General features: G+C 40.8%; 1 protein-coding gene across 2 annotated transcripts; it reads left to right on the forward strand.

Annotated features, from left to right (window-relative positions):
* SOX30 (SRY-box transcription factor 30) lies at nt 1–27,794 on the forward strand. 2 transcript variants are annotated; one of them, XM_089527749.1, is made up of 5 exons: nt 1–873; nt 13,200–13,439; nt 15,407–15,643; nt 24,189–24,681; nt 26,316–27,794. In XM_089527749.1, exons 1-5 carry the CDS (start codon nt 84–86, stop codon nt 26,695–26,697), a joined length of 2,142 nt encoding a protein of 713 aa, XP_089383875.1. In that variant the 5' UTR covers nt 1–83; the 3' UTR covers nt 26,698–27,794. The 2 variants fall into 2 exon arrangements, with proteins under 2 accessions (XP_089383875.1, XP_089383880.1); XM_089527754.1 differs by having other exon boundaries at nt 24,189–24,509; nt 26,316–26,484.

The following is a 27,794-nucleotide window of genomic DNA, read 5'->3' on the forward strand; positions in this document are numbered from 1 at the left end:
GACCAACCGCAGGAAACAAACGGGCGGTCACAGAGGAGAGCGAGCTGAGCTCACAATCCGGCCATTATCCCAGGCGCCGCAGCATGGAAAAGGAGAAGCCTAAGGAAGAGGAGGAGCCTGGAGGAGAAGAGGGCGGCCCCGGCCATCCGCCCCGCCTGGACCATCACCACCACCCCCACCTCCTCCTCCTCCAGGGCCAGGGCTCCCTCTGGAGCCCGACCAAAACCAACGCCTGGCGCAAGGAGCAGAAACAGCCCCCTCTGGCGGCAGAAGGCGGCACTGCCAGGCTCTGGGAAGGCTGCCAGGAGGGGAAGGCTGCCAAGGGCAATGGGCTGCCCCTGAGGGCCCAGGAGGAGCTCTCCCTCGGCAGGAAGAAAAGGGGGGAGCACAGAGGGATCCAGAACCGGAGAGGAGGGAAGGAGGAGGCCAGGGAAGCCAGAGCCCAAGAGCCTGAGGAGGTCAAGAAGGAGGAAGAAGAAGAGGAGGAGGAGGAGGAAGGCAGGGTGAAGGAGGAGCACTGTGATGCCAAGGACATCAAAATGGAGCTGGAGGAGGACTGTGAGGAAGAGGAGGAGGTGGAGGTGGTCTCCAACAAGCCTCAGCCACCCTCCAATGGCCCAGCTGCCCTCAGCAAAGAGGCCCCTCTGACCCAGCCTCTGCATCCTCCTCCTCCGCCTCAGGAGCTGAAGATCCCCCTGGCCCTCCACCCGGTCCCTCCAGGGGCCAGGATCCAGTTCCAGGGGCCTCCTCCCTCCGAGCTGATAAGAGTCACCAAAGTGGCACAGGTGCCCCTCAAAATGCAGTCCTTGCTGGAGCCCTCTGTGAAAATCGAGACCAAAGACGTGCCTCTCACAGTGCTGCCCTCAGACGCAGGTATTAGAGTAGCACCAGAGAGGTTTGGCCACCTTTGGCTCTTCAGGAGCTGTGCCTAAGGCTGCATCCACACTGGAGAAATAACTCGGTTTGTCAGGGCTTTAACTCTTTGTCTGGCTCAAGGCTATGGAATTCTGGGAGCTGGAGTTTGTTGGCATCCTCCTTCCCTCCTCTCCACAACAAACTCCAACTCCCAGAATTCCATAGCAAAGAGCCAGACAAAGAGTTAAAGCGGTGCCAGATCAGAGTATTTCTCCAGCCTTGGTATGCCTTCACATCTGGCCCTCCAGATGCTGCTGGACTGCAACTCCCATCAGCCTCAGGGAACATGGAGGGATGCCAAGAGGTGCAGACCAGCAACATCTAGAAGAGCCATCCATGGCCCACCCCATGCTATACCCCATCGTCATCTTTCCTTTAAATATGGAAGATACAATATCACTAAAATTCATGCAGTTAATGACAGCTCATGGATAACAGTTGGCAGGGAAAGGTTATGAAGGTCACACCAAACCACACCTACAACTTTTAAAACAGTATGTAGAGAGATCTTGCAGCACCTTTGAGATTCACTGGAAGAAAGAAATGGGCAGCGTGAGCTTTCCTAGACTAAAGTCTGCTTCCTCACATGCATCTGAGAAAGTAGACTTTAGGCCAAAATAAAGCTGCTTCAGGTCACTTTGGAGGTATGCTGTTTAAATGATGCGTGCGTCCTAAGAGGCCAGAAGCCACACCAAAGCCATGTTCATGTCCTAAGGACTGGAGTGCAACCTTGGTACAGCTTCTGGCCTCTTAAGATGTGAGTGTCATTTAAACAGCATACCTTCAAAGTGACCTGAAGCAGCTTTATTTTGTCTGTTCAGGCCCTATAGTCTACGAAAGCTCTTGCTGCCAATTTCTTTCAGTCACTCTCAAAGGTGCTGCAAGATCTCTCTACGTACTGATTCCACAGACTAACATGACTATGTCTTTCAATTTTTAAAATGGTCTTAACTAGAGTTTCCTGTTATTGGCACAGACATGTCACCACTTCGTTTTTTATAACTGCATTTACACATGAGGAACAGAGATGAATTGGGCTTCTCAAACCATTTAGGAAAGAAAAAACAGTGTTGTGGTACCTTAAAGATTAGCTCTTAATTGTGACACCACGTTTCGTGGCATAGAGCCCACACTGTCAGTTCCTAAAGGTTAATACACAATAAACATGTGAACTTCTACATTTCTCTCCCACCAAGAAAACTGGGACAGTGTACAAGCACCCATCCACCCATACTATTATTGTTATTGTTATTATTATTATTATTTTCTTATATCTCACCTTTCTCCCAATATCAAGGTGGCAAACAATAGGTTTGAAACAATACAACTGAAAAACAATACATTAAAATGTATAAATATAAAATTTATAAAACAAACAATTTTAAAAGTTAAAATAGTTATGAGTTAAAATAGAATATATTAAAAATACAAACCCTAAAATTTAATTAGCACAACATTCCCAGCCCTTATCAGTTTGCAAAGGCCTGCCTGCACAAGAATGTCTGAAGGACAGCAGGGGTGGAGCCATCCTGGCCTCCCTGGGGAGGGAGTTCCAAAGCTTGGGAGCAGCTACTGAGAAGGCCCTCTCTCTTGTTCCCACCAAACACACCTGAGAGGATAGTGGGACAGAGAGAAGGGCCTCTCCCGATCATCTCAGTACTCTGGTGGGCTCGTAAAAGGAGATACAGTCCATCAACCCAAGCCATGTCGGACTTTATAGGTCAAAACCAGATCTTTAAATTGTGCCTAGAGACGGTCTGGCAGCCAATAGAGCTGTTGCAACAAGGGAGTTGCATGCTCCCTGTAGCCAACTCCACTTGACAACCTGGCTGCAGCTCTTTGGACCAGCTGAACTTTCTGAGCACTTTTCAAAGGCAGCCCCAGGTAGAGCACATTACAGTAATCCCAATGGGATGTAACCAAGGCACGTACCACAGTGGCCAGGTCTGACTTCTCCAGGAACAGGCACAGTTGGCACATATGTTTTAACTGAACAAAAACACTCCTGGTCACTGGTGATACCTGGGCTTCCAGGCTCAGCGCTGAATCCAAAAGTACCCCCAAACTACAAACCTGAGTTTTCAGGGAGAGTGTAATCTCATTTAAAACAGGCTGAATCCCTATTCCTGGATCTGTCTTTCAACTGACCAGGAGCACCTCTGTCTTGTCTGGATTAAGCGTCAATTTGTTTGCCCTCATCCAGTCCATTACAGCAGCCAGATACTGGTTTAGGACAGAAACAGCTTCCTTGTGGAAAGGAGTGATAGAACTGAGTATCATCTGCATACAGGTGACACCTTCAGTACTCCGACAACCTTTCCCAGCAGTTTCATGTAAATGTTAAAAAGCATAGGGGACAGGACTGAGCCCTGAGGGACCCCACGGGCCAATGGCCAAGGAGTTGAACAGGTATCCCCCAGCACCATCTTCTGAGAGGGCCCCTCCAGGAAAGAACAGAGCCAGTGTAGAACAGTGCCTCCATGCCCCATCCCAGAGAAGCAACTCAGAAGGATACCATGATTGATGCTATCGAAAGCCACTGAGAAGTCCAGCAAAACCAACAGGGACACACTCCCTTTGTCCAGTTTCCTGCCTAGGTCATCCACCAAGGTGACCAAAGCTGTTTCTGTCCCATAGCCAGGCCTAAAACCAAACTGCCATGGATCTAGGTAATCCATCTCATCCAGGAATACTGAGAGTTGGGAAGCCACCACACACTCCAGCACCATGCCCAAAAACGGAAGATTGGAGACTGGCCTGTAATTTTCTAGTACAGTAGGATCCAGGGAAGGTTTGCATACAGCTTTATCCTTGTAATGTGTCTGTTGGGTAGATTGGGTTGAAAAGAGATCACACAGTGCAATTCATTGGTGAATATGAATTAAAACAACAACACTGTTGAAAGACCAGCATTCTAAACCCTACATCCACATTGACGATATATAGTGCTGTAAGACTGGGATTTTATTTATTTATTTGGAATTTGTTGCTGGAAACAAGAGCCTGGCTATGCCTTTCAATTGAATTAAGTCCAATTGCTGATTAAAGGAACTAAGGTCCATAATGCACTGCAGAAATAATCCAGTTTGAGACCACTTTAACTACCATGGCTCAGTGCTAGGGAATTTAAGTTTATTGTGGCACCAGAACTCTCTGACAGAGAAGGCTAAATGTCTCACAAAACAACAGTCCCCAGAATTCTCTAGTATTGAACCAGGAAAGTTAAAGAGGGTACAGTGCAGTGTGGATGCAGCCTAACATAGTTATTTACAAGTTGGAAACCTCAACCATCTATCTAATATAACCTTCTTGAAATTCATGGAGCACACCAGTGGAGTAAAGAGTGATCCCTTGAGTAATTTTCCAAGATTGCACAGAAAAATGAATACAGTTTCAGGCTTGCCAAGTTGAGATGCCACAGAAAGCTTTGGAAATGTGCCTAATGCTTTTCAGCTGTACCCTCACTACAGATTGATTCTTCCATTGAGGTGGCCATGAAGGAAATCCTACTGATAGGCCCATCTAGAGTAAACCCATTGAATTAGTGGTTTACTGGTGATAAATCAAATGCTGTTGATTCAATGGATCTGTTCAGGTTATTACTACTAAAACTGAGGTCATATGCACTTCATAGATTATTAGAAGCTGACGTTTGCAGTTCTTATATTCTAGTCTTCTGTCCAAAGCACACTGCAGAAATAGTCCTGTTTGAGACCGCTTTAACTTTCCTGGCTCAATGCTAGGGAATTCTAGGGGCTGTACTTTTGTGAGACATTTAGCCTTCTCCTGTCAGAGAGCTCTGGTGCCACAATAAACTACAATTTCCAGGATTCCCTAGCACTGAGCCAGGGCAGTTAAAGCAGTCTCAAACTGGAATATTTCTGCAGTGTGTTTTGGACCTTTGAAGTACCGTAAAATGTGTTAGTTGTCAAGCTTAAATTTGGATAGGAAGTAAGTTTCAGGATACCATTTTTCTTTAAAATGTCATTTTAGCAGTCATATTTTAGATAAATGATTTAGGAACCTGTTGATTTTGAATAATGAACAAACAGTTCAATACACTGAATACAATAAACACACTACAGAAATTACTGCTATTGAATTCAGTAGGATTTTAGTGAATGTGCTTAAATACATGAAAGCCAAGCTCCTACTTGAGGGGACAGAACATATATCACATAGCCACATGTCCAGTGCTATGTCTCCCAATGATACCCTCTGAAACCCACCTTGTAAAAAGTGCATGCTTTTTCCATTGTGGCCATTTCAGTGTTGGAGAGTGATGAGATCAGTAAGGATGGGTCCAGCTATTTTCTTATAGCTGGACGCATTGCAAAGATGTCAACTGTAGGGACCTCCCATGTTTGGGAGGGAGGGGGCTGCACTGTTTACAAAGTGCCATACCCTTCCCCTTAAATTCTTTCCATATTGGTTTAAAAAACTATGAGTTCTCCCAATGTAGCTCATGGGTTTTGCTAGCTGTTCTCCCTCCACATCTGCTCCTTCATTTCTGGCTGGGCAGAGGTGGTTTGTAATAACTGCTTCAATATGCAATAGGGCTCTCTTTAAGAAAGTAAAACAAAATCCAGCAATGATTTACTGAGGTGGCCCCAGTAACTGAAAACACAAATGTTTTTTAATTTATTATTATTATTATTCATGTTTACTTATATAGCACCATAAATTTGCATGGCACATTACAGGCATCATCAAAATAGCATATAACCAGCCAATGGCATATAGTCTAAACGTCATAAAATATAAACTATACAAAATTAAGCAAGTTACGCAGTTAAAATACAAACTGTAAAAACAGCTTAAAATATCTGTGAATTACAGCGCTAGAGTGCTATTTCACTGGTGAACAATTATACGGTAACTCTAAAAAGAATTAGAAGAAAGAAAGGAAAAGAAAGGAATACATTGTTCCAATGTGTCTTGGAACGAAATCCACTTGAGGGTGAGGATAAAATGTTGCAGCTGGTGCTGGAAATTGCTAGAAAACAGCCCAGGGCAAGAAAAACATTGTTTGAGTTTTATAAATAACACGAAACCCTGAGAACTACAGCAACAGACTTCTTGGTCTGATGCAGGCTCATCTGCACTGCAGGAATAATGCAGTTTGACACCACTTTAACTGTCATGGCTTCATGTTATGGAACTCTGGGATTTGTAATTTGTTGTGGCACCAGAGCTCTTAGAGAGAGAAGGCTAAATAACTCAGAAAGCTACAAATCCCAGAATTCCATAGCATTGAACCATGGCAGTTAAAGCAGTATCAAACTGCACTATTTCTGCAGTGCAGATGCAGTCCTAGTATGCTAATTTTTAAGATGTTAGGACAGAATGACTTTCATGGTCCCTTACAATCCTTACAATTTTGTGTGGATGATACTGTTTGTCAGCTGAGAACTGGCACCAGTACTGGAACTTCAGATCCACAATACCTTCACTTGCATGGAATCTGTGTGTCTAATTATGTCAACAGACAAACAAAGCCTTCCTTCCTTTCCCTACTGACATCCATCCAGCTCCAAGGTAGTGGTGAGGCTGGAACAAACGCCAGCATAGGAATATTATTCTATAGCCATTTTTAAGGACATTGCATAGCACAAGGTAGCTAAAGTAAGGCATAGTTAGTGGTTATATAATTTTGAGCCACATGGAAATTGTGACTGTTGATCATTTTTTCTCCTTTGCTATCAGACCTTGGGATTCATCCACTAAAATTCATTTGCCGTATTTACACCCTACTTGGTTCCTCCAAGGAGCACAGGGTAGCACCCATCGTTTGATCCTTTTTTATCTTCCCCAAATCAGTGAGAGTAAATTGAGAGATTCCACTGGTTTGCCTGTGGGAGGGAGGGGGCTGCACTGTCTAAGTGCTTGGTAGTGAATTAATGATAAATAGAAGAAGGTACTTCATACAGCTTGTTTTAAAATGAAGGAATTCATTTCTACAAGAAATAATGATGCCACATGTTTAATGCTGAAACAGATAAGACGATGAATAATCTTTTTAAGGCCATTTGACTGCTAAGAAGATGGTATTTGGCTTCCAACAATGGCAGCTGAAATCATAGCATCAATTTTGGAAGTAACAATCTTCTACTTTCCAGTGCTCCAAGTCTCCTTGCCAATCTACTTGTACATCATCCTACCCATCTGGATCACAGCATCAATGCAAGCTCTGTTCCTCTCCTTCACAGCACTTCAGCTTCACTAAACAGTCTTCATTTTCACACAAGTCTTGCCTTTGACTCTGCTCCCAAGTACCCACCACAGCATCTCTTTTCTGTTCAAAGCCTCTTTCAGTCTCAAGCTTCTAAGCTTTACCACTAAAACAGCACCTGGCAGAACATTACCAGTGATTCTTGGGTAAGTCATCTTTCTCAGGACACACAAGGATTCAAATATGCCCATATTTGGACAATTTGCTGTTGGTGGCTTCTTCCCAGATAAATTTACATTACGGCATTCATTGTACTCTATCTCTTCTTCATGATCTTGGCCTTAAGTGAATGCAAATAAATCAGTTCTGGAGCCCACAAAATATACAGCCTTTCTAGGGACCATTCTGACCTCCACCTCTGGGACAGCTTTCTTGCCACTAGAGAGACCTCTTGCTCCACAAAGACACATGCACCATCTTCTTTGAGTTGGTTGACCATCTGCACCACAAATTCAGCAACTGCTATGGTTAATGGCAGCCTTTACTGCTGTGATGTATCTCATTAGGTTACAGTTTCTTCAGTCATGGTTTCCAAGTGGCTTCAGTCTGCATCACATTGGTCAAAATTGGAGATTCAGACTGTGCTCTTATGTTTGCACTTCCTGCAGATAGTGGCTTCTTATCTCTAGTCTGCTCTCGGGATGCTATTCTGATTTCTTGATCCCTTCATAATTCTAATCACTGATGTGTCTCTTCCAGACTAGGGAGCACAAGGACAGGACCATGTGGGGCCACTGGCTCCCAGAGAAGTGTTTAACATCATTGCTTTAGAGCTTCTCACAGTCATCAAAGCTTTTCAGCTTTTTTTTTTTTTTTTTTTTTTTGTCCTCTCTCTGGCAAAATGGTTTGGGTTGCATCCAACAATACTGTGAAGATATTTTACATAAAGTGGCATTCACTCTGCACTCCTCTTAGATCTCCCCATGAATCTCTGGAACTGGTGTGTTGCCAGGAGCATCCATCCTGTGATGATTCATCTTGCCAGAACAGATAATGTCACTGATTCTTTGAATCACTTTACATACCACCATCACAAATGGATATCTTCAGTTGGGTTATCAGCTTCATCATGGTCAGGTGGGCAGAGTGCAAACTACAGCTCTTTTTGCTACCAAAACAAATAGGAAGTACCCTCAATATTGTCCAAGGGCAGGGGCAGGCACTTATGCAACCACAGGAAGAGTTCCCAGCAGCCACCACCCTCAGAGGAAGAGACAGACTTCCAAATACCTCTGCCCCTGTGGAGAGACATCAAGACAGAGAAAGATGCAAATGCAGTTTATAGGAATCACACTGCAATTAGGGAGCACCTGAGAGACCCAAGTGAGCTATAAATAATCCAGCATCTCCTCTAGACAAGTGTGGCTGACAACCAGCCTTTTCTTTAGGAGAAAGCTATGTTGGTGCCATGTTTCATGAGTGATTACCTGTTTGCCTTGAACTCTGCATGGACTATATTAATCAGAACAGAGTCTTACCAGTATTTTTTGAACCTTTGGTGAATCTGGAAAGATCTTTGCATATGTTGAATGTTCATAAATTATTCACCTTTTAATTAAACAAATGACTCTTTTTCACCAAACCACACAGTTGTTCATCTCTTATGGTGGTGCAAAGAAAGGCTACTATGCTTCTTTCCAGAGGATCTCAAAGTGGTTGATACAGACTATTTACCTGGTGTACACTCTTTAAAAAAAAAAAATCCTCTTCCAACTTCAGTCAAGGCTCATTCCACCATATTTGTTGCCATGTCTGCAGCCTTTCTTGGTGATGTTTCCTGGCCTGAAACTGTTGTCTCAGCCATCAACTTTCCTAAGACATGAGATATTGCAGGGTTTTGTCACATTGTTACAATCTCTATGTGTATGACTAGCCCCACCTCTGATGGTAAGCCTAATGGTAAGCTTTTCAGCCACCCATTGTATGAAACCTAGGGACCGTTACGAAGAAGAAAAGGTTGCTTCACTGTAAATGTGGTTCTTTGAGTGGTAATCTGTGCCATCCTGCAACTCGCTCTACCTCCCCCCCCCCCCCCCGGTCGCAATATTCTTTTCTTTCAGCAAACTGGAAACTGAGAGAAGAGTAGCTTGGCAGGCTGGAGAATTAATGATGTGGGGAAGCATATGGTTTCCTGCCAAAGCTACTCGGATGTAGAGGTTTCTGAATGAATTTCTGTATAGGTACAAAACCCATTGTGTGAGGATACAAGCGACCACTTGAAGAAACACAATTACATATAAGCAACCTGTTTTCATATATTTATACAAATGTTTGCATTCTTCCTTTTTATTCCTATGGGATCCTCAGAATGGCTGACAGTAATTATATCTCAAATAAAATCTTTGAGGCTGCAGTTTATACTTGCCTCGAAATACTCTTACTTCTGAGCAGACATGTGTACAAAACATATTATGTTACAGAGGAGCAAAGTGCTGCTTCCACATATTGTTGGAATGCAATTCTCAGAATCCTTTGCACTGGCTAGCATTGATTAGAGTTATAGTTCAAGAACATCTGGAGATATCCTCTTTGCATAATACTTGCTTCCTTGTGTAGGAATGTTTGTTTTTTGAACTGTATGTTCTATCTTTATTTGAAAATGAAATTTTGCAAATATACCATGCCAGACTCAAATGTAACACTAAGGCTAGATCCTAACTTAGATCCTAGTTTGCCGAAAGGATCCCTCTGCTGAGAGGTGAGGGGGAGGCGTATTTTCACAAATTAGCTTCTTTTCCATAGCCTGCTGTGCTCTCTGAAAATGTGTTCCAGATGGCTAAAGAACTATCCTGTGCCAGAAAGTGTAAGGGGAAAGAGGAAAATTGTCTCCCATTCCCCTTCCATCAGCAGGAGCCTATATTGGATTGGAGTCCTGTTTAGAGAGTGAATGAGTTTAATGAGTGACACTTAGGGGCTGTTGAGACCGCCCATTAAGGCTGGCCAGGGGGCAGAGTCTGGGCATTGTGTCTACATGACTCATGCCCCGACTCTGCCCCCAGGGTGCCGTGACACCATGCTCCGCTCCACATGGTGCGCAGCATCATGGTGCTCCTGTGGCGCTGAGTCCATATGATGCAGCATCAAAGGAGCACCTTCAAGTGGCACCCTTTCCAGGGCAAAAAAAGGAGCTGCCTTTTGTGGCTCCTTTTGGCACCCTAGAAAGGCTGGATTGGGGCCATGGCATGTGGTAGCCACAGCCCCGATCCAGCTAGGCTAATGTATAGCCCCTTACTCCCAAGCATATGCAGGACTGCAGCTTAACAACCCAATCATCTACATATTTCCTCAAATAAATCCAGTTTGTTAAATGGAGCTTACTGTCAGGTAAGTATCCATGCAATTGCAACCTTAATCTTGCAGTGTCTCCCCTTAATGTCAGTGTGAGAATCTACCTGCTTTTGTCAGCAGGGCTAGTGGTGAGGAATGTTGGGACTTGTAGTTCAGCAACAATTGGAGGAGCACATGATTCCAATCCCCTGCTTTATGTACAAGAACTGAGGATCTTTGGGCACTATCAGAGGATGTTTCCATGGAAATATAACTTGTGTAACCAAGAAACATGACACAAGATGGAGCTGTGGCTTTTAAAATCAATATCATCAGAAAGTAGGTTTAGTCTCAGTGAAGTCCTCAAGTATACCCCTTTACCTTCTCTTGTATGGTAAGTGGTTGTATTTATCCTCTGGAAGGGAAGTAAAGGGATCACAGTTGGATTGTGGAGAAAAACTGTTTTATGTTCCCCTATCCAGTGTCTCATTCCTCATTGACAAGAGATTACTTAGGGCATGTGTTGTTTATCTGGGCACAGAGCACAAATACGTTTAATCTTCAGTTGTCTGCAGTATGCAAGACTTGCATAATAATCTGCTTACCATAACTGTAAACATACTGCCATGTGTGTGTATGAAATAGAAAGAAACCAGTATTTAAAGTAAGGACAATTAGTTGTGATTAGTGTGGAAGGAGAGTCCCAAAATCAGTGCATATTACAGTTGAGCCATAATCCTTACAATAGTAAAATTTCACCAATTAGATGAGGCAAGGATTAATTGAAAAAGAGCTACGGTGGGAACATTTTTCATTATATTGTGTTGTTCAACTTGTATTAATTGTCTTTGAAGCTAATGTATCTTTGTTTAATTATTGTTTGTGCCTTGTGCCAAGATGTTGTCAGAGAATGGCACCCTGAGCGAGATCTCAACTACTGCTAGATATAACCATGTTTTTCCAAAGTCACCATCATATTTTCCAGTGTTATTCACAAGCTTGCAAGGGCAGGAAACCCTTTGGGAGTTCAAATCCAGATTGGGTTGGATACACAGTCTACCTTTTGTAGGTAGGAGGGCTCCACTCACAGAAGACCCCTTTATCTAATTTTTGGAGACCCCACTTCTTACTCCTCCCCATTGCACCCATGCCCATTCAGAAGGGTCTCGATATAGCAACTCCCTTGCCACTTTCTACACCAAGCAGCTCCTCCAATAATAATAAATAAAAATAAATAAATAAAACTTTTATTTGTATCCTGCTTTTTGTTAAAACAATCAAAGCACCTTAACGTGTTAAAAATGATGCAGCAATATATACATAGTATCCCCCCTTAAAAAAGAATTAAACAATTTAGGATTGAAATTACATAATACATAAAACAATTAAAACAATAATGGTGGACAGAGACATTACATGGCCGAGTAGTTAATTCTGGGAAGGCCTGCCGGAAGACATCAGTCTTGATAGCTTTCTTGAAGCTGTCTAGGTTGGTAATTTGATGGATCTCATCTGACAGGCCATTCCACAGGCTGGGAGCAGTTGCAGAGAATGTCCTTTGGGAGGTCGTAGTCAATCTGGTTTTTATAGGCTGGAGTAAATTCCTCCCAGAGGACCTGAGGGCACAGGCGGATTACATGGAAGTAGGCAATCCCTTAAATAAATTGGGTCCAAGCCACGTAGGGCTTTAAAGGTGATAACCAACACCTTGTACTGTGCCCAAAAACTAATAGGCAGCATATGGAGTGACTTTAATATTGGTGTTATGTGGTCACTCCTTGATATTCCAGTAATCAACCTGGCTGCCATATTCTGTACCAGTTGCAGTTTTTGGACTAGGCACAAGGATAGCCCCATGTAGAGTGCATTGGGGAAAAAATCTTGAGGTTAAGTGCATGTACTACAGTTTCAAGGGGCCCTGGTTCCAGGAAAGGGCACAGCTGGCGTATCAGCTGAAACTGATAACAGGCGCTCGTCTTGACCGTCGCATTCACCTGATTTGTCATGTGAAGCGATGGATCAAGAAGCACTCCCAATAAGCTAGTTGCACTCACCTGTATTTGTGTCAAATCCACTAACTGGACCAAACTAGCTTCGATCACATCTTCTATCTATGCAATATTTTTTAAAAAAGAATTCCCATTTCAGAAATTTTGCATGTAATCCTTGGGAATAAATTCCACTGAACACAGAAGGATACATTTCTGATTAAACACTTTTAGGTTTGTGACACAGTTAATGAAGCAGCTTCTGGAATGCGGGAAGAGTTGCACAAGAAAATCTGGGTTAAAAAAGATTTAAGTTTACCTTTCTGTAATGCTGCCGCTCTGATCAATGTGTGTCAGATGGGGTGAGCTATGCTTGCTTGTAAAGAAGGTCAGAACAGAACATCTAATTGCTGTTCTTTTAATATTTTGTCTAGTTGGGGTCAAAGAAGCTCATGCAAGAACCTTGAAATAGTTCAGAAACTTTTTGATATTTTTAAGCAGCTGACACAAACACACACCATGACACACACACACAGACACACAATTGCAACATTCTTCAGTTTTAAAAGTGGTTCAGGATGTGGTATTCAAGAGTTGCTTTTCAGGCAAAATAAGTTAAAAGCGTCTGTGAATTCATATAGTTCATGGTTGCTTGGATTCTGGATTTTCAATTCTGTAGTTCATATTTAATGAGACCAATGTTATTCACATACACATTACTTTTGAGTATGAACTGTATTATCCAGGATATCAGTAACTATGCTTCTTGTCCATTAATCTGTATTTATTCATTGTAGGCATACCAGATACTCCATTTAGCAAAGACAGAGATGGTCATGTCAAGCGTCCTATGAATGCATTCATGGTTTGGGCAAGAATTCACCGGCCAGCTTTAGCCAAAGCTAACCCTGCTGCTAATAATGCAGAGATAAGTGTTCAGCTTGGACTGGAGTGGAATAAACTCACAGAAGAACAGAAGAAACCTTATTATGATGAAGCTCAAAAGATTAAAGAAAAACACAGAGAAGAATTTCCTGGTATAAAATAGACACACGTTTTAAAATGTCTCTCAACATCTATTTGTAATGGTAGAACATGAAATAGGATCATGAACTGAAAAATGATGTTCAAGTAACAAATATGGTAACAGAAGATGCAGAGGAAACAAAATAATATCCATGTACAATGACACACAGTTCTGTAAATATACCAGTTTTGCCACACACCTGCACACCGATAAAAATCCCTCTCCCCGACTCTTCTTAGGATCTGAAGATTGTAAAATCACTTTGGCAGTACTTTGGAAGGAGCTGCTTTAAGAAATTATATGACAATTCTTTTTACTGGATATGTGGATTCTGCACATTTGCCTTACTGCAACTTAGCTCTTAGTACCAGTGTGGTGTAGTGGTTTGAGCACTGGACCACAACTCTGGAGACCAGGGTTTGAATCCCTCAGACAGGGAATCCTATGAGGTGACCTCCTCTCAACCTGAGAGAGAAGCAAAGGCATACTGAACAAATCTTACCAAGAAATCCCTGTAATAGATTCACCTTAGGATCACGACAAATCAGAAATGACTTAAAGGCAGAAAACAACAATTGAGTAAAGGGACAGATTTATTTAAGCAAATGATACTAAGAGCCAGCCCATTTCAAACTGCATTCATCTGTTGATCAGACAAAATTTTACAGAATGAAGGGTAACATTATAATAATTAAAAATATTTAACCATATATATAGCTGCAACCAGACATAGATAATATTGGTTGCAGTAGTGTTTTTCAGTGTTTCAACTGGGGATATTAAGGTATCAGGGATACAGCAATAATTCCTGTGTGGGAACAGTTTGCTCATCTGTTCTGTAGATATGTGTTTCTTCTTCCTCTGATGTTATTTAAAATTAATCAGCTGAAAGTAACAATGGGTAAAATAAACTTTATCTAATACAAAATGAGTAAGCAGTAAAAGTTTTGCTATACTAAATCTTAGGCCAGCTATTTGTTTTTGCTAGCATTTCCCACAGTTTTTGTCCCATGCTTCTCCCTTTGGGCCAAAATAAAGCTGCTTCGGTCACTTTGGAGTTATGCTGTTTAAAAGACACACGCATTTTAAGAGACCAGAAGCTGTGCCAAAGCTGTACTCCAGTCCTTAGGACTGGAGCGTGGCTTTGGCGTGGCTTCTGTCCTCTTAGGAAGCACGCATCATTTAAAAAGCATACCTCCTAAGTGATCCAAAGCAGCTGTATTTTGGCCTGTCTGTTTGGGCTCATAGTTTTCTTAGGCTTATATTTCTGTGGATTAATCCAATATTAGATGAGTGTATATTTCTATTCACACATGTTGCCTTTCTGCTCCTTAAAGCACTCTGTATGCCCCCATATCTGTTCTATAGTGTCCCCCTGACCCTCCAGTACAGACTTGGGGTGAGCAGGATAAAGCAGGAATTCAATCCTTAATAACTAGCTACACATATATTGATGCCCAGGGTCTTAATTTAACATATATAAAAAGCACAGCATTTTCTAAATTGTGTTTTGTCACTTTAATTTGAAGGGGATGATTAAAACAGAGTTTATTTGTAGAAATAAAAAGTACAGATTCAGACAAACTTTGCACAGCAATAAAAAAAAACTGGTAATACCACATTGATAGTAAAACTGGGTACTCCCTTTGCAATAATTTTGTAATATTCAACAACATAGTGATGCAACTAATGTGTATTAAAATGCAAAGTGGGGAGCTGTATGTAGAAAAGTCTTCTCTTTCTGAGAGCCTGCAAGCCTTCCTAAACATGCTGCAATTAGTAAATTGATCATTTACAAACATAATCTTCATATTTTAACCCAAATCTGTGGAAAGAGAAGGTTCACAATTCCATATCTTTGTCTTATAATTAAATTTTTATTGGATTTCATGATTAAATATGCATAATTATGTGAGTGGGGTTTTTTTTTTTTAGATAGCAATAAACCAGTAAACATGTTCTTCTATATTCCCACAGGCTGGGTTTACCAACCACGTCCAGGCAAAAGGAAAAGGTTCCCTTTGACGGTATCCACTGTATTCTCTGGCACTACTCAAAATATCATTGCTAGTAGTCCAATGACAGCCTCTACTGTCTTCACTGGAACATCTCAGAATATTATTACTACAAATCCAACTACCATTTACCCTTTTCGATCACCCACCTACTCTGTGGTCATACCCAACGTACAGAACAGCATTGGACACCCAGTCTGTGAGTTCATTCAATAGTTTAAGTTCTTTAGATAATAGCAACTATAAAATTTCAGTGTCTCTGTGCTTATAGTGAGTATGATCAAGTACGAATGCTAAAAACAATCAAACACTGCCAGCTAAATATATAATAGAATCCAGTGGTAAATATTGTGAGATAACATATACCCATACCATGTCAACTGCATAATCACATATGAATATACTTGTTAAAATAGTGCAAAATATACTTTGTGGTAGTGTGATGGTCTCTGGGTTCAGAATCAAACACTGCAACCCCGTTCTGTCTCTTTGCACACAGAAGATCATTAGTTCCCACGGTCTTCTGAATCCTACTTCCCACTCCTACAGAGCTGAAGTGAACTCTTTGAGACAATCTAGGCCAAGATACCACCACCTGATGAATTACCTGACCCTCCCTCCTAGCAACACATCAGGACTTTGCTAGGGATTTATAGTGTTCTTTTCCCCCTTGCCAACCTTAGGCAAGCCCTCTGACCAAGTCAAGGCGCATGTAGGAGTATAAGAAGAAGCAAGATATTTTTTAAAGAAAAGCTTTATTCTGACTAAGGAATTATAGAACACAGGAAGAGCAAAAGATAACCCTACATGTAAGACCCCACCCCCTTGTCTTACAGGCACAGATACATGCAAGTTATAGAATTCAGTCATTTCAGCCAAGCCAAGAAAATAAACCAAAAAGGCCTAATCGCTCTAGCTAATACATTTCTAACTACTCCCAGTCTCAGGGGCAGTATATACCACCCCAAAGGGGCGGCCTGAAGCTGCTCCTTTTCATGCTGGATTGGGGCCAGGGCAGCCTCACTGGCAGCCCTGCAGCCCCAATCTGGCATTTTTCTGGGCTACAGAGAAGCGGCAAAATGCCACTTCTCTTTAGCCAGAGAAAAGGGTGTTGTTAGGACATCATGCCCCTGGACACCCTGGTGCTAAAGAGGAGAAAGGGGTGGCCCCTTTCTCCTCAGGATTGTTCCCACGGCTGTGCAGTTGCCGCGGGAACGATGCACTCCCCCAAAGGAGCTTCATTTTGGAGCTCCTTGCAGCAACACCGCCAGGCCACCATAAGCTGCCTGGGGCGGTGCGGAGACATCATGCATGAGCCATGCTGTTTGGACGTGACGCGCATGTGATGTCATCGACACACGCCACTGATGGACAGCTCCATGTAAAGATGGTGTCGTCCATACATATTAGGGTTGCAGAGCGTGTGGTTGCCGCACGCTGTGCAACCCCAATTTTGGCGCTGACATGGTGCTTTTGGCTCGTGTGTACCAGGCTTCAGATTGGCTTTGTAATCCTTGATGTTTCTGGATGCTGGGAGCTTGGACTCAATGTCCAGCTTGACCATCTCCTTAGGCCTGTTCCTGGGCACACTGCCCAACAGCTGAACAGGCAGACAAAGGGAAGGCTCAAAACCACATGGTGAGAAAGTCCTTTTAAAAACCTTTGTTTGGAAATATCTCAAAGTTCCAGGCAATGCCCAACTGATTAGTCAAATGGCATTATATCAGTGGTGATGTAAACCTCTTTAGAATATGATGTAAACCCTCATTAGCATGCAGTTTTCCCCCCAACCTTTAACTCTTTGAAGTCCTCAGATGAATGGAGGACCCATTCATCACTAATAGTTAAAACAATGGGTCCATCTACACTATATAAGTAATTCAGTTTGACAAGACTTCAAGTACAAGTACAAATCCCAGGATTCCATAGGGGGCAGTCATGGCAGTTAAAGTGGTGTCAAACTGCATTATTTCTACAGTGTAGATGTACCCCAAATCTTATACTGGTCAATAAGTAAAGATCTTTTTTATTGTTTTTCTTTTCCATCCTATAGAACTTGGTGATTTATAGTTTCACAAGGTGTTTACCTTTCTCTGCCAAAGAGTGCTGGTGCCTCACAAAACCACAAATCACAAGATTCTGTAGGATGGAGCCATGTTAGTTAAAGTGGTGTTATACTGTATTATTTCTACAGTGAAGATGCACCCTAATTCTTGTTTTTATTAATGCACTGTCAGGTTTATAAGCGAAGATCTTTTTTATTCTTTTTCTGATCACCACTCTCCATTTCCTTATCCCTTATGGACCGCATGCAGAAGAAAGGAGAGGGGCATTCCTGCTTTGCTATAGCTATAGTGTCACTGTTTCCCTAGATTGAATATGGTCTTTAGGCCCCAAGAAAGAGGTAAAGGTTCTTTATCATCACCTAGAAGCTTTTACAGTCTGTGTATTCTGCCAGTGTCTCCTGAACCCAGCTACATTTCAAAGGCTTCATCAAAGACATATTGTCTTCATGCACCTTGAGGCATTACCTTACAGCTAAGCTAACTCCATCTCTTTTCCATCTCTTTTCCTGTCAGAAAAAGCAAGAACCTTCAGGAACTGCCACATCAAGGTGTTCCTTCTATCTTGAATAATTCTCCCTTCAAAGCTACATAGGCAAATCAAGACAGTGGCTCTTGCCAGATGTAGTATCCCTCTTCCCTCAACTATCTCTGTATGCATGAGCCAAAAGGCCTGTGCTCCCCCTGGCCTTGTGTCATCCTACATGGACAATTCAGGTCAATAGATTCAGGTCAGGATTGGCCAGTCTGGATGCCAGTCCTACAGTCCGGAACTAATCTTTGTCCAGTGGAGCCTTTGTACAGGTCAAAAAGACCCAGTATTTGCCACAGAATTCCATGGACACTCCATTGTGATAGGAAGGACAAAACCCTATGTGTCCCTTACCATCCTCCAGTGCCACATCTTCTCAGAAGGCCCCCATTGCAGCCTGTGATATTGGATGGAAGTACCTGGTCATGTGGGTATAGCCAGGCATCCTGTTTCCACCTTTACAGGCCATGAGTCCCATTTCTTGGGATGCTTCCAGGTAGCTAATGAATAATTGCTGTAATAAAGCATTCTTCTGCTGTTGTGAGCAACAAGCAGAATTACAACTGTATGTCCATTCTATTGATGGGAATAGTGTGCATTTTATTTTTCATTCACATCAGTAGCTTTAGCAGTACTACTCTTCTGTCATTTTTAAGTGATGTGGTTTTTGACATGGGGCAACAAAGAAGTGACTAAACTCCAGAAATTTTGAAGCCATGGAAAAGCTGGGGGGGGGGGGGGGCAGTTGAGGATATGGAAACATTGGAATTTTCAGAAAAAATGAAAAAAACCCATAGCATATTGAAAGTAACTTTGTTGCTTTAGGAATGTACAATGCACCATTAATAAGTTGGTTTGGCACCAAATCATCTTGTTTAATATAGTAAAAGTATGAGGCTAGGTTTGGGAAGAGTAGTTATGAAAGAAGTGGACAAGGTCCTAAAATTTAAAGACATAACTCTAAACACTAAAGTGCAAATAGTCCAGACCGTTGTATTCCCCATCATCATGTACCTGGTGTGAGAGCTGGATAGTGAAGAAAGCTCACATAAAGAAAATAAACTCATTTGAGATGTTGTGCTGGAGAAGAGTGCTGAGGATACCATGGATGGCCAAGAAGACAAACAAATGGGTTCAGATCAAGCCTGAACATTCCCTGGAAGCCAGAATGACTACATTCAGGCTGCTGTACTTTGGACACATCATGAAAAGGCATGAATCATTGGAAAAGGCAATAAAGCTAGGAAAGGTAGAGGGGAGAGAGAGAGAGAGAGAGAGCCCATATACTAGATGAACTACCCTTTCACAGGGGTCGCCTAAGACCAACTGAAAACACATATTTGCATGTACCAATGAAAATAATTGTATGGTTGGGGGTCACCACAACATGAGGAACTGTATTAAAGGGTTGTGGCATTAGGAAAGTTGAGAACCACAGTGCTAGAGGGTTGGACCTAATCAGGGAGGCAATGAGTCTGAACACTCAGGACCTGAACAGAGCAGTGGAGGACAGGAGGCCTTGGAGATGTCTCATCCATAGGGTCACCATGAGTTGGGGTTGAACTGAGGGCAGTTGTTAATGACAACCACAGTGGTTTATCTAAAAATAATAAAATGTTAAACTTACTGTTTCATTTTTTGTCATGCATGGACTTAATATGAACTGTAAGAAACACCTAAACTCTAAGGCACTTTTGTGGTTTTACTATTTTATGAGGAGCAACCCAAAAAGCAACCCCAATACAAACAGAATAAACCACCAACATTAGTAAAGCAAAGAAAGTTATTTTGTCTCCTCCAGTCCTCCATAGTGCTAAGCAGATATAAAAGGTTCATTCCCATAAAAAGCTCTGAGAAAACACACCATGACTAGGTATTGCAAAATTGTGAGATATTTCACATCAGGCTTCCCAGAAGAATATCTACTAATAGTTTTTAGCAGTAATGTGGGAAAAGTAAATATATAAAATCTTTGTCTGTAATGTTTTATTTATAATTCTAATATAAAATATATTGTATACTTTTTCAAATTTTCTTTGAAAAAATTGAATGGATTTTAATTTTTTTGGTTAATTCCTGGATTTTTCTGACACCTCCCCCCCTCCGCCTTGAATTTCTGCTATGATTAATGAGAGGCCGATTAACATATCATAGTTCAGCATGCATTCATTACACTTTGCTGTAGGCACAAATGTTATCACTAATTAGATTTTTTAAAGTCAGACGAAAAACAATGTCAGCTTTATTTTAAAAGCAAATTAAAATAGAGAAACACTACTTAATTAAATTAATTATAATGCTGAAGAGCCCTATAATGCTATAAAGCTTTTTATTCCACCCTTTCCACCAGATTCTGTCTCTGTCTGATCTTGGAAGCTAAGCAAAGTCTGCTCTGGTTAATCTTGGATGGAAGACTACTAATGAATACTAGGTGCTGAAGGCTATATTTCAGAGGAAAGAATAGGGAAAACCACCTGAGTACCCTTGCCTAAGAAAACCCCATGAAATTCATGGGGTCATGATAAGTCAACAGGCGACTTGAATACACACACAAACACAAAACTAATTTTTAAAAAAGCACCTGCCTGATCACTACTATTAGTCTTTTTACTAAAATAGCAGTGAACAGAAAGGTTATAATGATTTAAAGCTCTTCATATACATTTTATTTCACTGTTCTAATATTTTTTAAAATGATAGCTAGAAAAGTATTTCAGTAGTTTTACTTCTCATCCAGGCAGATAAAAATCTTCCACTGAGTGCCTTAATCTGGGTTTTTTTCTGACTTAATTGAAAATTCCAACATGTTGCCATATATAAAATTGTCTAGTGGAGTGTCTGAGGGTGCAGAATCAAGTGCATTCCACATTGATATTTTCCACTAAGAAAAATAATGGAAACAACACTGCAAAAAATATATATATGAGAGGCACAGCTGGATAACGACTCTGTGTTAGCTGTAAAATGTGAGTGAGTCAGTTATACCGATACCAAAATAAATCACTGTCTGGAAGAAGCTTTGATCATAGGGCTACATTGTAACATAGAGGAGAGCTGGGCAAAATGTTGGAATTTGATTTAATAGAAAAGAATTCTTGCTTTACAGGTGGGAAACTGGGAGACTTGCCAAAAATGGTGCCTGGGAGACTTTGTCTCACAGTTCAATGCTATCACTTTGCATTCTGATCTTTATTGGATATAGGCTTGTAGAAATTTATAGTGATGATGCATCAAAAAAAGATTCCTCTTGATCATGCTAACCCATGAAATAACATTTACTGATATTTGGGATATTAGGTTGGAGTAGGTAGCTGTGATACTAAAGAAAACCAAGAAACAGGCTGCTCTTCTTGTGAGGAGGTAGTTTCCAAAACCAGCTACAATTTGGGTTTTCTGGTTTGAAAATGGTAAGGGATATCACAAAACTGTTATAAAAGATTATTATTTCATTATAGTTCATCATGATATAGTATGATTCTTACAAAATGCTAGTATAATACAGACTGTTGCTGTTGTTGTTATGTGCTTTGGCATATGGAGATCATTTGAACGAAAGCCCTCCAAGAGACCTTTGCAAACTCATGACCATGACTTCCTTGTCCTGAAGTGGCCTTTTGTGCAGCATATAGATTATGCATCAAGACAACCAAATGTGGCATTCCCATTTCTTTTAGAGTGATCCATAGTTTACCATGATATACACAGTCAAACACTTCCCTGAGTTTATTATGAAATTCTTTTATGTACTCCATTATATGCAACATATATTTGCAGTATGATATCTAGCGCCTCTTCCTTTTCTGAGTCCACTTTTGATGTCTGGCATTCTTTACTCCATCTCTGGCAAAAGCCTTTATTGTAAGACCTTGAGTATCATTTTTGCTTGCCTGGGACATTAGTGCAATGGTAGGATTTTACTACAGTCCCTAGTGTCCTGGCAGCTGAGGAGGAACGGAACTGCCCACTCTCAGTTGTTTGCAGCCAGGGTTTTTTTCCTCCCCCCTATGAAATCAGTTCTATTTGTGGCTTGGTTGTCATTCCCACTAGCTGCCCCACAGCAAAAGACGTGTCAATCATTGTGATGTAAGCAGCAACCCGGACTTAAAAGTCATCAGTGGCAGGGGGGTAGACCCCTGCCATGTCTGGATCTCTCAACCCAGACATGGCAGAGAGGAGGGGGACCCCCAGGGGTCCCATCCAGGCCCCTGCCATGTCTGGATTGTTCGACCCAGGCATGGCAGAGGGGAGGGGAATCCCCAGGGGTCCCATCCAGACCTTTGCCATGCCATGGCAGGGGCCCATCCAGACTCCTGAAAGGTGGGGAATTATTCCCCTGGAAGGCCAGGGAATGGAGTGGAGAGGAGGAGGAGGAGGAGGAGCCAAGGAAGGGCAAGGGTCATGAGAAAAAGGAAAAGGAGGAGGAAGATGAGAGGAAGGCAAGGCAAATAGGTGTGCCTTTTTTACATAAATTGGTCGCAAAATCGATAGAATGATTACTTGCCTTTGCAAGTAATTGCCAAATCAAACTATCAATTTATCGATTAACTTTTATTTAAAAAACAAACAAAAAGGCAGCACGGGATGTGTGTGACATCTCCCAATCCCCTCTGCCATTCGTCCCTCCCCCTTCAGAAAGAATCGATTCCAATCTGTAGTTCCCACTTGCTGAACACTCTTCGGAATCGATTCTTTCCAAAAGAACCACTTTGAAAGTAGTCTCAGGAAAGATCGGGGTTTTTTGCATTTGCCCTGCTTTATCACCACTGAAATCAATCAAATAAGGATTAGGATCTATTTCAAGTTGGAACTAAGGTCATATAGCCTGAATGGTGGTTAGGATTAAATAGTAGTGGGAATGACCCCTTGGGTTGGCTTCATACAGCTTAGGTCCAGGTTATCTGAACCACAGTATTCTCCTATATGAATCTACCCATGTTTTGAGATCTTCTGTGCAGGCCCTTCTTTCTGCCCTACCACCTCCACGTGTACACCCTTCTCTGTAGCTGCTCCCAGACTCTGTAACTCCCTTCTTGGAGAGTTTAGACTGGCTAACTCCTTGCTGTCTTTCAGTGGGCAGGTGAAGATCTGTTTATTTTGAAAGACCTTTATAATTTTTTTAAGGGGAAATAGACCTAACATAATCTACTTGCCTTTAATTTGTTTTGTTTCTGTTGTTTTAACTGGTTTCAATTTTTAACTGGTTTCAATTTTTTTGATAGTTTAATTCTTAATTTTTGGATACTGAATTTTTGACTATGTCGATTTTAACTATTATAAGCTGCTTTGAGTCTCAGACTGGAAAAACGTAATATATAATTAAATATAACAACAATCACGATAACAGTTTTATTCCAAATTAGGTTACAAATACAGATTAATATCAATTAGTTCTTTATTACATTCCACAGACCCAATAAAATCAAATTTACAACATAAAGTGGACTTTGGTATCCACTGGAATATTGTTCCAGGACCCCCCCATGAATAACAAAATATAGTGGTGTAATAAAATGGTTTTCTTTATATAAAATGGCAAAATCAAGCTTTGCACTTTGATATAGATAGAAATAATATTTTCAAGCCATGGATGATTGAATACGTGGATAAAAAATCCATGGATATGGAGGGCCAATTGTATTAAATAAATTAAATGCACAAGAAACAATCAATTCATACCGACAGAACTTATTTCTTTTTTTAAAAGACTAACTGGTTTTTATTTTTGCATGGGATTTCATGAATGCAGTACTGATGGTATTAAGGCCTCAGGTATAAAGCTTATTTATACAGTTGTGGGAGTGGGATAGAATGTAATAAGATCCTATTACATTCTGAATTTCCAGACAGAGCATATTTCAGACATTTCCCCCTTATACAGAAGTTAGCTGCTCTCTGATTCTGGCCACCTGAAACAAAAATGTAGTAACCACCAAGATCACACTGGAAATCTTATCTTCTAGTAAGAAAAGATTGATTAATAGAAGAACAAACAATGAACTTCCAAAAAGATAAACTATGTTTTTAGTATGTTAAAATGTATGTTTGCAAATTTATTTTAGAAATTAATATTTTGTGCCAACAAAGAATGAAATAAAATGTATGGTAAATGGGGACTTCTCACTTTATCTGATTATTTTTCTTCTCTAAAGGTGAAGCCCCTTCTACTATCCAGTTGCCAGCTCCTTCTGCTCAGCATCCAGGCCCTATTACGCTGTTCCAACCAAATGTGGGAAGCACACCACCTCTGGCTGCCCCAACTGGAAACCTTCCTATTCGTCCAGTGCTTCAGTCTCCACGTTTTGCTACACCCTCACCAACGGAAGCTCACCGTGTGTCTTCAGGAACCAATTGCTCTATAAAGAGACCTATCCAGGTTTCCATAGAGAGTGCAAGCAGGAACCTGAACAGTACTATCACCACACATTCCAGATACAGTCTATCAAATAGTCAGCCCCCTAAGGAGTACTCAGGTGTTTCTTCTTGTTCTAGAAATGGACCCATTCCTCAAGCACCCCCCATTCCACATCCCCATGTCTATCAGCCTCCTCCCATTGGTCATCCAGCTACTCTGTTTGGAGCTCCTCCTCGATTCTCGTTTCATCACCCTTACTTTTTACCTGGACCCCATTATTTCCCTTCAAGGTAATACAATTATTTACATATATTCAGAAATGAAGATAGGTATGTAGCTATATGTATCTTGCATAAAGGACTTGCAAACATCTACCAGCAAAAAACAGTCTGTCTTGAATCTGACTGATTTCTGGTATCCCGCTGCAGCCCATTCTGTTTTCTTCCTTTGGAATTCCTCTCCTGGAATGACTTTCTTTCATATTTTTCCTGCTCATGAACTGGAGCCTGCTTCATCTAATGCTTCATCTGATGAAGTGGACTCAAGTATATATAAGTGAATTATTGTTGTGCCTTCAACTTATGGCGAACCTAAGGTGAACCTATTACAGGGTTTTCTTGGCAAGATTTGTTCAGATGGGGGTTGCCTTTATCTTCCTCTGAGGCTGAAAGAGTGTGATTTGCCCAAGGTCACCCAATGAGTTATCATGGCTGAGCAGGAATTCAAACCCTGGACTCCAGAGTCATGGTACACCACTCAAAGCACTGTAACACAGTGGCTGTCATAGAAGTGCCATAAGAAATTTGTCAGCCTATAAGATGGACTTATAAGATGTCTTTGTTGCTCTTGCCACAAGAGTAAGAATATTTTCTGATGGCTAGTGTTTTTTTTAATGAACTTGTCCTGTCTCATTTGTAGATGGTATCAAATGCACACATCTTCCACTTCTATGCATCTCATGTTTCTCCATCACTACATCTATCTTTTTATTTTTGCACAAGTCTCCTAAGGATTTAGGAAGCCGTACAATGTTTGTTAGTTGGTGCCGCAGGAATCTTCTGCTGGAAGCACCCTAATATAGCTAGTTCTCTGGAACTTGTATTATTAGATCAATCTTGTCTACAGAGATAAAGCCAGACATTATGAGGAAATAGGGATTTCTTATAGTGGCATTCATTTTATGGAATATTTTCTAGAAAGCTGTGACAGGTCCATTCAGTGTTCATTTTTATGTGTCCTTTGAATACATCTCATATTTTAAAAAAATACAAACCCACTTAGTTATATGGAGGCTGATGTTCAGATGTAGACTTTGTAGACTTTGATTTTGTTTATTTTATTTTTAGCTGTTTTGTATTGTGTGAACTACCTTGAAGGCATTGCATTATTTATTAAATAAAAGAGTCTGTAGCTGGTGGCCAGGTGGGTGAATAGTCTTGCCACTGGTTTTCAGCTAAACCAGACTGGCTGTTAGATTCTTCTGACTTAGATGTTGTACAGTCGGCCCTTCTTATACACGGATTTTTTATACACGGATTTAAGCATACACGGTTTGAAAATGTCCCCAAAAAGTATAAATTTACCTTGATTTTCCATTTTTTATAAAGGACACCATTTTGCTGTCATTATATTTAATGGGACTTGAGCATACACGGATTTTGTTATACACGGAGGATCTTGGAACCAAACCCCAGCGTATAACAAGGGTCCACTGTATACGACAGTAATGACACACTGCCATATTCTTCTGACTGTTTTTTGTTTTACAGTTTTTTATTTAGATATTTCTTTTATGACTTGTGATCATGACTAAATTGAGTCTGTATTAGTGCAACTTATTCCTAGATTTAACGACAGACTGTACTTGTTATATTTCATTCCTATGTCAAAAGCCTTGATGTAACACCTCTTTGTCTTGCTGCAGCACATGTCCATACAGCCGTCCTCCATTTGGCTATGGGAACTTCCCCAGCTCCATGCCTGAGTGCCTAGGCTTCTATGAAGACCAATATCAAAAGCATGAGGCAATGTTTTCGGCTCTGAACAGAGACTATCCTTTTAGAGAATACCCTGATGAGCACACGCACAGTGAAGACTCTCATAGCTGTGAGAGCTTGGAAGGGACATCCTATTACAGCAGTCATAGTCAAACTGAAGAAGAATATTTAAATCCAATGCCACAACTGGACATTGGGGCCCTTGAGAATGTTTTTACTGCAACCCCATCCACACCCTCCAGTGTACAGCAAGTAAATGTGACAGATAGCGATGATGAGGAAGAAGGGAAGGTTTTGAGAGATCTGTAATTTTTTAAAAAACAAATGACCGTATCTAGCATACTTTTTTAAAAAACATAAAATAAACATGTTGGTCATATAACATCATTTTAGTGAGTGTGGTCAAGAAGATGAAAAAATTCTAGTTTTTATGACATGGGAGATTTTCCAGTATAATGCATTGTTGTAGGAACTATATGTTATTTATTACACCTTATTTAAGGCGTCAAGGCAGCTTGTATGATTGTGCAGTTTGTTTCATGTTTCAAGTAACATTTCCAGAGCCAATATTACTGATGCACCTGTAATACTGTACTGATCAAACATAGCTGATCAATCTGCACTGCAAATTCAGTTTTGCAAGATTGCACAGAAATGTTACAATTTATAAAGACAGCATATATGCAACATACATGGTGCCAGCATGATACCAGACACAATAAAAAATTCATAAATTACACACTAGCTTTCCCTAAACCTAGTCTTGTAAAAATAGTCATCAACGGCATTAGGATTACATACCATTATGATGGAGAGACTTCACTTTCCTAACTAAAGAAGATTCAGCTGAATACTCCTAGGTGATATGGTGGGATTTTCTTTTTAATCTAGTTATTTTTTTAGTAATTAAATTTTTCTGTTTGCATATCTTCCCTTTAGTGCAAACACACACATTCTTCAGAAGGGAAAGTTTTCAGATTTTAAAATTTGGCCTTTGCTTTAATTTTTTTTTTTTTTTGAAAAAATAAAGTATAGTTGTTTCAGAATTCAGTTTATATTTATGCTGAAAACCGTTATTTAATGTTTACAGAACCATTTTATGGTTTTCCTGTGCAAGAAGACTGCATATTTCAAACCCATATAAATGGGACTGTTAAATGTTTGTAAGAATAAGTAAGATTGAATCTAGCTGTATGTTGTATACAAGTATGCTATGATTCTGTATCAGAGTATGATCCAACAGTAATATCTGAAACATACATTTTAAATGTAGCGTTTGAAAAAACAGTTGTAAAAGATTAAATATTCCTAACTATTTGTTCATGTTATAAAACATTTACTTTGATTTTCACATTTTTCTGTTTTTTTAAAAAAAAAGAAGGGAAGGCTTCTAATACATTTGTTCC

The sequence above is a fragment of the Sceloporus occidentalis genome, unplaced genomic scaffold (genome assembly GCF_023333645.1).
Source record: "Sceloporus occidentalis isolate IW3139 unplaced genomic scaffold, rSceOcc1.0.p SCAF_1, whole genome shotgun sequence".
NCBI lineage: Eukaryota > Metazoa > Chordata > Lepidosauria > Squamata > Phrynosomatidae > Sceloporus > Sceloporus occidentalis.

Bases quoted from the DNA above. Each gene is read 5' to 3' on its own strand.
- SOX30 (XM_089527749.1), top strand. From the start codon at position 84: ATGGAAAAGGAGAAGCCTAAGGAAGAGGAGGAGCCTGGAGGAGAAGAG. The intron at 874-13,199 runs GTATTAGAGTAG...TATTCATTGTAG, and splicing joins AGTGCTGCCCTCAGACGCAG to GCATACCAGATACTCCATTT. The intron at 13,440-15,406 runs GTATAAAATAGA...ATATTCCCACAG, and splicing joins ACACAGAGAAGAATTTCCTG to GCTGGGTTTACCAACCACGT.